The 9,991-nt window shown below is 46.2% G+C and overlaps 1 protein-coding gene across 1 annotated transcript; it reads right to left on the bottom strand.

The window, feature by feature from the left end:
• Positions 1-265: 265 nt before the first annotated feature.
• Positions 266-5,650, bottom strand: CST7 (cystatin F; the record flags this gene model as incomplete). The annotated part of the gene is made up of 4 exons (XM_082303067.1): positions 266-358; positions 820-936; positions 1,164-1,336; positions 5,575-5,650. The coding sequence occupies 4 exons, from the start codon at positions 5,648-5,650 to the stop codon at positions 266-268; spliced, it is 459 nt and encodes a 152-aa protein (XP_082159193.1).
• Between the last annotated feature and the right edge of the window lie 4,341 nt (positions 5,651-9,991).

Here is a 9,991-nt window from a genome sequence, read left to right as displayed (position 1 = left end):
CAGCCAGAGTGTGGATGGTAAATGAATGACAACACGTGTTCATGTGCAGTTTAGTTTTGGACAAACAGATACACAACTGGATAGCAAGACATTCAGTCAAGGCAGGCCTTGTCTTTTGAGTGTCGTTCTCAAGGAAAAATCAACCATGTGCTTTGAGAGAAAAGCTCTGTGACAGTTCTGTACAGCTGTTCTCCACTTCAATATTGACCTCAGTAGTCCAGGCAAGGAAAAACTCCGGGTGGGAGATCCCCTGTAAGTCAGGCTCTTATGGAGCAAGGTCTTGGTGACAGTGGGCAACAAGGATATGTACTTTTTGTGTCCACGGTGTTATCCAGACCTCAAAATAGCATCTCAGCGTCTGTGAATAAAAGGGAATTGGTGAGAAAGTTCAGGTGTCTGCTGATTGTTCTCAGCATTGCAGGCTGTGATGGGACAGAGGAGAACAGCATCCTTTTGTCTGCCCACTTTATCCTAGGAAAAATACTGTTTGCCAAGTAATCCTGTCTTGTGGGAGAGCCTGTGTAAGGATATCCCCCACCCAGGATATCTCTATTTAGCACTACTCTATTTCTGCACACTGTCCTGAGTCACCCAGGAGTATGGGCCAGGTGGATGTATCTGGTTCAACTCCTTGCAGACAGGAGCTGGCCCTGGATTCGTGAAAGGTGATAACCCAGCCTCACCCCAGCTGGCTCTGCAGAGGAGAGGTCTGTACACATATGAAGACATGGAAGAGCTGGTCTGAAACTGATTGTGCAGCTAGAGATGGCCAAGAATTCCCTGCAGTTCCTGGGCACCCCAAAGGAGTCGAACACATACCAGTTGCAGGTTTTTTTTCCTCTGAAATTGACAGCTGTCCAGGCTGGAGTGATCCCTCTTCTCACACACGGTGCGTTTGATTTCCACGTGAAGCATGTACTTCAGCCCTCTGACAATCTAGAGAAAGCAGTTTCCTCCTTTAAAGTGAGGGCAGGGGAAAGAGATGCCAAAACTCTGTCTAGGGATCAAGTGCTACACCCGAGAACTGTGCTCCTGTGGAGCAGTGCTATAGGGGACAGGTGTAGCAGTCCTGAGGAAGATCAGGGCTGTTGGGTCTTGGATGTGCCATAGGAAGGTCAATTAGAAGATGTTTTGGAGGATCATCAGGAGTCAGCTGCTCTTACCTGTACCATGGCTTTCTTTATCTGTGATTCCTTAAACAGAAAGAGGTCATTGGAGCTGTTGTTGTATCTGTAGACCCCAAAGCGAGCAGCCTTGCGGACCCCGGGGTTGTTGGTGTTCACTGGGACAGGGAAGCCAGGTCTTATGGTTGGGTGGGGTGGTGGTACATGTGTAACTGAAACAACACAAAACATTAGTGTAAAACACATCAGGGGCCTGAAAGGGTGGGAGCTTCAGCCGTCTGAACCAGTGCTAAACCTTCCTATTTGTCCAATGCATTTGTGGTTCAGGTCTCTGCTCACATCCGTTACAAAGCAATTTTCCTTTGTATGTTTTGAAATGGTGAAACAGTCCTAGGAAATGAAGTGGCATAAACAGAAGCTGCCAGAAGTGAAAGCAGAGCTCAAAATGACTTGGAAGAAGCCAGAGTATCACAAATATTATTTAAATGTCTCTTGTACGACTCCCAGTTTATAGAAGGACCAACTCTGGCTCTGCTTATGAAGATAGATCATGTTGCTCAGAGTACAGTATAGTTTTGATAACATATCAAACACTGGCTCGAGAGTCCTGCTGCTCTTAATTTGCATATCTTATCTTACAGATACAAGTCTTTCCCCCACACCCCACCCTTAAACCTTTGATGGCATCTTGAGGTTTTTATGTTAGAAGGATTTAGATATTAGGAAGAAATTCTTCACTGAAAGGGTGATAAGATGCTGGTACATGTTGCATCCCTGGAAGTATTCAAGTCCAGGCTGGATGGGGCTTTGAGCAACCTGGTCTAATGGAAGGTGTCCCTGTCTGTGGCAGGGGGGTTGGAAGTAGATGGTCTTTAAGGTCCCTTCTAACCCAAACAATTCTATGATTACCAAGGTCATGGAGTGGAGAAGCAAGATGCGTAGGAAATAGAAATTGGGGAGTGTGCGGGGGTTAACCCATGACCTTTCACATTAGAGCATTTCATAGAATGATTTACTGTATATTTTTATTTGGTTTTCTAGTTCTTTCCTCATGCACTGCTTATTTTTCAATCATTTAAAAGAAGCTCGAAGCTTTCAGTTGATGTCATTGTTTCATCCCATTTTACATTTTCCTTCCTCTCTGTTTTCCCACTTCTGAAATCAAAGAAAACATCCCCAATCCCACAGAAGGTGCCATGCAGCCACTGCTGATGCCGAGGCCTGTCAGTGCAGGAGGTGACCCTGAGTGTGTGCTCGCAATGAGCCTGTGTGTCCTTGTGCACACAAATGTGCACACAGAGGTTGTACTAAATCTGCTGTGAAAGTCAAGCTTTTTATCACCTCTAGCTTTTTTCACAGATAGATCTCTCACCCACAGCCAGCTGCACAGAGCACAGGCTGTGTACTAAAGCCAGTTTGCACTGAGAAACCTAAGTAGAAGACAGGGGCAGCTTGGTGATCCGGAGTCTATTTAAAAAAAAAAAAAAAAGAAACCAACCCAGAATGATGTGCCATCACCAACATGAAGGTGACAAAAATTTATCTCACATGCTTATGCGCATCCTACTTACACTGTCACATCCTTCTCACAGGTGTTAATTGCTGCACCCACTTGTAACAATGCTCAGAGATTTATGCCTTGACCTGCAAAGGAGAGACTTGATTCCACATCCCTCCCCCACCCAAGGATGTCCAAATCCATCTCTCTTCCTGGCTGATACCTCAGCTACCTTAATGACCTCTGTATTTTCTTGCCGGTGGGAGCTGAGAGACCCAGGCCATGTGTTGGAGAGGAGCAGATGTTCTGCAGGTGGCTTTGTGTCTGGTGTGGAGGTGATGAGCTTTCCTGTCCCATGCCTCTGGTCTGTGTTGCCACTGCATGTGCAGCCAGTGCTGGGCAATATGGTGGTATTTTTTCACCCAGCAGTCCAGAATCCACTGGAAGGTCCCAAGACTATTCTCTATGGGATGGTGTTTTCCCACTGCAGCAAGGGTGGGATTCAAGAGTCACAGAAGCTCGTGACCATTCAGCCTTGGACTGAAGGTATTTCTCAGGCAAGCACATCTTACACAGTGCTCAACTCATGGGTTAAACTTTTCACAGGGGTTAAGGCACTGGGATCCACAGGTGATTCAGGTGGGCTGTGCAGGACCTGTCTGCAGGCAGAAAGGAAGCTCGAGGCAGAGCAGGGCCTTGGTTTGCCCACAAGGCCCACTGTACTCTTCCTCAGAAATGCCATGCTTTTTCCTGTGCCATCAATACCAACCCAGCAGCTGTAGGGACCAGCTTTTTCCTGAGCTCACCTAGCAACTGAGGCATTCTCTCAGGCTGAGAGCAGGTTGCTGCCTTGGGCTCTTCTTGCTGCTCCCCAGCACCTTGCTTGAATATCTGCTCTCATGCCTGTTGGAAAGTCAGGTGTGGCAGTGGTGGGGTTGTTGATATCACTGTTCTTTGTAGAAGGGGATGATAACACCAGACTCTTTCAATCTTAACACAGTGTACTTCTGTGGCTTTTGAGAGCCCTCAACACCTCTTGAGTCATGGTGACGTCTTTTATAGGCACGGGGTGAATGAGACTGGCTGAAATCACACTCTGTTTATGGGAAGAAAACTATTGCATGTATTATTCAAACCAAGAGTCAGAGTCCAAGAGCCCTTGTTCCTGATTCCAGTGCCTGGGAGATCCAGTAGTGTCACACATGGCCAGGCCTCCAAAATGCATCACCTGGAGAGGTGAGCGAGCTGGACATGTGTTGTAGACAGCTTGACTCAATACACCATGTGTTGTAAGCAGGTGATAGGTTATAGGTTGTATTTCCCCCCAGCTTTCACTAAGGGGTACTGGGCATTTTACCTCTTTCACCTGTTGCAACTTGGTGTTGAAAATTACTCATACCAGAGCAAAGTGGGTACAAAATCTACTGAGCCCTTGTGGGAGAACTTTTCCCCACCATTTTCCTCTGGGGACTCAGATTCCTTCAGGCTAGGATTTGGTTTTCCTTGTGTGCTTCCATTCTCATTCGAGGTGGTCACTGCATGGCACACACACTGGGCTGAAATAACTTTTGCTGTTTGCAATAGTTTGCAGTACTGTATTTCCAAACCCCAGAGACTCTCTGGTGTGAGGTACCTGTAATTCTGATTTTGTCTCTACAGCCTTTTCTGACTGTTTCATCCCTGGCTTGGCTTGAGTGCCATCCTAAAAATTTGCATTTGTGTAAGGTGATGGCCCCATTCCAGACACAAGCCAAACTTGGCTCAGAGGGTCAAATAGCAGTGCAGGGCTCTAGGCAAACCAGCATTCCTGAAACATCCAGGCCTGGGCGGGAGTAGACTTGGCCAGACACCTAAAATACTCAGAGACCCTGAGTGTGTGATCTCATGATCTGAGCAGACAACTCTTGCTGCTCTAGTGAGCGATTCTTAGGACCAGAGCATTCATATTCAGAGCCCATCCTTGCTCCTGGATTTGGAAATGTGAAGAGGGATATGGAAAAGCTGGCCCTCCTTCTGCTCCTTCTGTTGGACAATAGTAGGGTTAGACTCTTTTCTTGCTCAGTTACCAGGCCACCACTGTTATTAAGCAAACAAGGGCTGTTCTTGCAGAGATGAGCTGAATGTTGTATTAAGAGGCTCTCTCTTGTGCTTTTCTTCTTGAGGATTACTTTGGGGACCTTGTTCCTGCAATATGAGAGAGCAATCCCAAGGATGCTCCCTCCCAGGCTGCAATGAAACTGACAGGTTGATTTTTTTTCCGCCAGATGCTTCAGAAACCTCCTCCCCATTACTCCCTCCTTTCAAAACTTCCTCCCTCTAGCAAGGCTAGGCTTTATCTTTACATTTAAGATGTGGCAGAGTTCCTGCATGCCTCTGCAGCCCCCAAAGGAAACCACAGCAGAAACAAAAAGCTACTGGCTAACCAAACACCATCCCTGAGTTCTTTCTGTGTATGGGAACCAAAGTAATACTGAAATAGAACCAAAGCCTTCAGAGAAAAACACTCCTGTCTGCAGCTCCCATTCTAAAGATTTAAGGCCAGCTGCAATCAAGAGAGTTCCCTTGCTCAGCAAAGGAAGAAATGAAACAGGGTAATGCTTCATTAAAAGTCAGCTAATCGGCACTCAAGTGTCCATCTGTACTTAGCAGTCAGATTGTTACCCGCAGTCTTTAGATTTAATAATCAAGGTCATGCAGAGTTTAAACACTGACAAATGAGTTAAAACCATAAATTTACTTTAAAACCCCTAAATGATATCTCTGGATAGCATGGTTCACTACACGAGGAGAAAGTCTTTAGAGCAGTCAGGTTTTCAGCTGCAGCCTGAACCCTGCGGTGCTGAGCCAGCGTGGGCAGCCCTCGGAGAAAGGCTGTTATTTACCAGAGCATTACATAGTAGCACTCACAGAACCTAAAACACAAGGAAAACAGCAATTATTTTCCATTCTTACCACCTGAAGTCCCGGTGAAGCTCCAGAGTGCCAAACAGCAAAGTGCAGTGAAGCTGCAGGCGAAGTTCACTGCCATCTCCACCACGTCAGAAGAGGAGCCTGACAGCCAGAGGAGTAACTGCCCTGCTTCCTGCTGGAGAAGAAGTGCCTCTGTGAGTGCTCTTATTGGCTGGTGGAGAAGTAAAAAACCACCCTAAAACCCCCTGAATCATCGCAGCTCTGATGCAGACTTTGTCTCCTGCTGACGACCACATACCTCGAAGCCCAGCCACAAAGCTGTGGCTTGGTGATAGCAGCGCCAGCCTTGCATGAGACGGGGACTTTTGCTTTGACCCTCAAGGATTGTGCAGAAGCATGGGCAGATACGTGTGATGCAACACTGGAAAGGGGTGTGGGGGTGAGGAGAGTAACAGTCATGTGCTTTAAGGATCATGGGAAAACTTCAGACCTAAGAGATGGGCAATGAGCCCTGGGGATGTGGCTCTTGACGTGCATACGTGCATCTGTGTGTGGAGCCTGACAGAGATGATGGATCCCGTGTCCTGCTTTCCCTCATGTGGAGATGTGGGGTTTGGGTGAGGCAGACAGGGAAGTTTTAGGGGTACCTACCCAAGGAGGCTGTGTGGAACAAAGCCAGTAGGGAGAACATTTTGGGTTTGGTGGTAGAGGAGAACATTGCTCCGTACATTTATGAAAGGTGTTATGACAACAGGAAAGGGCTGCATTAGAGAAGATGAGGTTTTTTCTAGGTGCTATCCAGAAAGAAGAGAAACGGGGAGAGGGGTGTTTTGTCTCTCTGTGGCTTGCAGAGCTTTTCTGCTCTGTGGTTGGATTTCCCAGTGTCAGTCCTTGGTTTCCAGAGAGATCCTCTCTAGGCAGTGCTGGCCCATGCTGAGAAGCTTGAAAGGCTAGGGAAAGGGCTTAGTTGCCAGACTTTGTGGTGCAGCTGAAATAACCAGCTGACAGATTCAGGAGACTGGGAAATGAAGCATTGTCTCACTGAAGGGCTGATAGGAGTGGACCTCACTCTGTGCGTTCGTTTCAGGTGAGCAAGAAGGTGATGGCTGCCCTTCACTTGCCCCAGCAACAAATCGTGCTCCTTTTTGAACAAAGACATCTTACTGCCTCAGGTAAAGTCCTAATGCAGGGCACTGTGGGTGGTGTACCAAGGGCTGGAGGAAAATATTCTTAATGTTTTTCGTAGGAGGAGTTTAGATAAACCCTCTTTTGAAATGTCCCACAGAGAAAGAATGGGGCAACTATAGTGCATCACATTTATCATCAGTCCTTGCATAGGCTGCTGAATCAGACTCTTAAGCCTGTGGAAAGCATTGGGGCAGAATGAGAAGGACTATACTGAGGGGGTTTTACTTACTCTCCCTCCCTTTATTTCTTTTTTGAGCTCACATGGTAGCCTGTCCTGTGGCTGGGACACAGATGGGGACTCAATCAGGTACCTTCAGCTCCCCTCTTTCTCCTGAAGAGCTGTTCTCTACAGTTTCTACCTCATTGACAGGCTCTGCATTGAGTCTTTCTGAGCCTATAGTCAGGTCCTCTAACATGCAAGAAAGAGGTGGCTGGGACCCTGTAAGGCCCCAAAACTCACTTGATGAGCTACTTAAAAGGGCTTAGGGTTGTTCATGTACTGAGTTAGACACGGGGGAGAAATACAAACAAGATATTCTCAGGAGGTCAAAACAACAAAAAAACCCCTTTACTGCCATCTTTAGAAAATCAGAGAACTCTGGCAAAATATTTAAAGTACCCTATAGCAGCCTTCAACTATATAAAGGGAGCCTAAAAGAGAGCTGGGAGAGGGATTTTTGACAAGGGGCATGTAGTGACAGAACCACAGGAAATGGCTTTAAGCTGACAGAAGGCAGGTTAAGATTAGCTATTAGGAAGCAATTCTTTGCTGTGGGAGTGGTGAGGCGCTGGCACAGGTTGCCCAGGGATATTGTGAATGCACCATCCCTGGAAGTGTTCAAGGTCAGGTTGGATGGGGCTTTGAGCAACCTGTTCTGGTAGAAAGTGTCCCTGCCCATGGCAGGGGGGTCAGAACTGGATGACCTTTAATGTCTCTTTCATCCCAAACCATTCTGGGATTCTACAATAAAGCCAGACAGCGATTTCAAAAAAGCAGTGTGTGTCTTCAGAGGACATATTTTTTCCTGTCTTCTTCCCTTGCCCCTTCTTTCCATAAAAATTGATCATTTACAGCTCTTCCATATCAACTTTTCCTTTTTCTAGTGCTCCTTTTATGATTTTGTTGAGGAAGTTTCTCCAGTTCTTTTCTCCTAGGAATTAACAGAGAGCTCACTAATGAGCAGTAGTATTAATAGTGCTAAGTGGTATTATGTAAAAAACCGCAAAGAACATGACACCAAAAATCCCACCAAAAAACCCCCAAACCCCTCCCCCCAGTAACAGACAAATAATACCAAACTCCTCTAAGCCCACAATGTACATATACCTGTTATTTTTCCTTGGGAAGTTTTTTGCTGGGGTATAAACCCATGGCTGGAGGCTGTGAGTGTTGTCCTTTTGTGAGGTCTCATTCCAAGCAGGTGCCACATCCTGGGATACGGCTCTGTGCCCCAAATCCATCTGCAGATGTAGAGCAGCATGATGTTTTGTGTGACATCCAACCTCAGCAAATGAGTCAGATACTCTTATCATTGAATCTCCCTGAGGGTCACTGATAGGAATTTCATCCCCTTTCCCTGGAAAGCATGTGTAGATCTCATCCACACCAGCACAGGGCATGTGGGGTACTCTGTGGAGTAGATTTCACTCACTGAATTTCCCAGTGTGTGAGCAGGCATCCTGAACAGGGAGAGGATAAGTGGGCACAGAAAGACTCACAGATTATCCCAGGGTAAACAGAGCAGTTGCCTTAAGCAAACAGCTAGCCCTGACCCACTCTAAACCAAACTTGTGATCTTTCTGCATTAAGATGGATTATATAGATCCTGAAAGACTTGCACACATGAAGAACCCTTGTGTTTGGGGTTTTTTTGGTCTGAGTAGGGGATGTTTGTTGCAAGTCTTGGGATACCAAGTCTGCTCTGTTTTCTGCAAGGGAATTTGCAGGGTTGTTGTGTTCTCTCTCTCACTGTTGGCCTGAGTTACAAGAGGCTTTGGCAACAGTGCAACTCTGGGGACTCTTCAGATTAAAATAAAAAAACCCAACCAAACTTCTCTTATTCATAATTCAAGGATGTAATTATATCCTCCTTTGGACTGAAGAAGCAGAAAAGCCACCGTACCTGATACTTGATTTTCATTTGGAACATGAGGTGGACTTCTTCATCATCACTTTTTGCCTCAGTTGTTTAGGGCCAGACCTTTGTCCCTGCAGCACAACTGAGCAGTTGCTACCATGCTTCCTGGAACAATTCCACCAGGATCTGCAAGGGATCCTGGTGGAGTTATACTCCTGTAAATGCAATCAGCATCTAGCCCTGCACCCACAATATTTAATTTTCAGTTCTGACTCCCTTTTTGTGCTTCATGGATCCATGGGGGACTGTAAGAAAAACTAATCTCATTAGCTTTTGAAGGGAGATGGAGGATGGCTGGAGTGTGTTTGAATTGTGCATTCCAAGGTTTTAATTAAGACACATTTACCACTGTCAGTAGTTGGGTTTTTTCCCCTTTAAATCTTTTTAACATCTTCCAGGCTTTCATCAGATCTCCAGGGCAGCTAATTTAGTTGGTGTGGCTTAAATGAAGGTTCTGAGCAAGAGGATTCTTTTCTGGTACTCAGCTGGAATAAGGAAATCACCACAAATCAGCTTTTGGTAGACAAGTACATGAGAAAATGTGTTATTTTGGTAGAGTGGCAACAGCCTTAAAGGTGAAAGAGCTGGATTTGATGTCTTCTTCCATACTGGAGATCTGCACTTTGCAAGGGCAAAATATATTGAGGTGCAGAGAAAGGATAGTTCAAGGAAGAAGAACCAGGATAAAGAATTCAGTTGAGGACTCAGCTGCTCCTCTACCTTCTTACAGCAGGAAGACCTCGCCAGCCCAGCTTCTGTAAGTGGAAAACCACCTGGACAAGCCACAGGATACTTGCTACCCTTCTGAGCAGGGGTGTGGCTGAAGAAGTTTGGTGAGGTACAAGGGGAAGGAGCATTCAGTCAGCAGTGGTGGCCACACTTGGGAATATGTGTCTATGTACTCAGAAACAATGGGATGCATGGGAGAAATTAGTGGGTTGACCTCCAACCAGAGAATTTTTCTACTTGCCTTTCCTGCCAGGTGCTCTGTAGCTCACCCACACTCCCCTGTGCCTCCACTGCATAATGAACTGACGTTTCAAGGGGATTGAGGCTCATGTAGTTGCATCTGCTTTTTTTTTTTTTATCCTCCCTGCAATAACTTTTGAATTTCCATCCAATATGAAAGCAGT

The sequence above is a fragment of the Coloeus monedula genome (genome assembly GCF_965178545.1).
Source record: "Coloeus monedula genome assembly, chromosome: 2".
NCBI lineage: Eukaryota > Metazoa > Chordata > Aves > Passeriformes > Corvidae > Coloeus > Coloeus monedula.
Note: the sequence above shows the minus strand (reverse complement) of the source record. Positions and strands in the feature narration are given on the sequence as shown.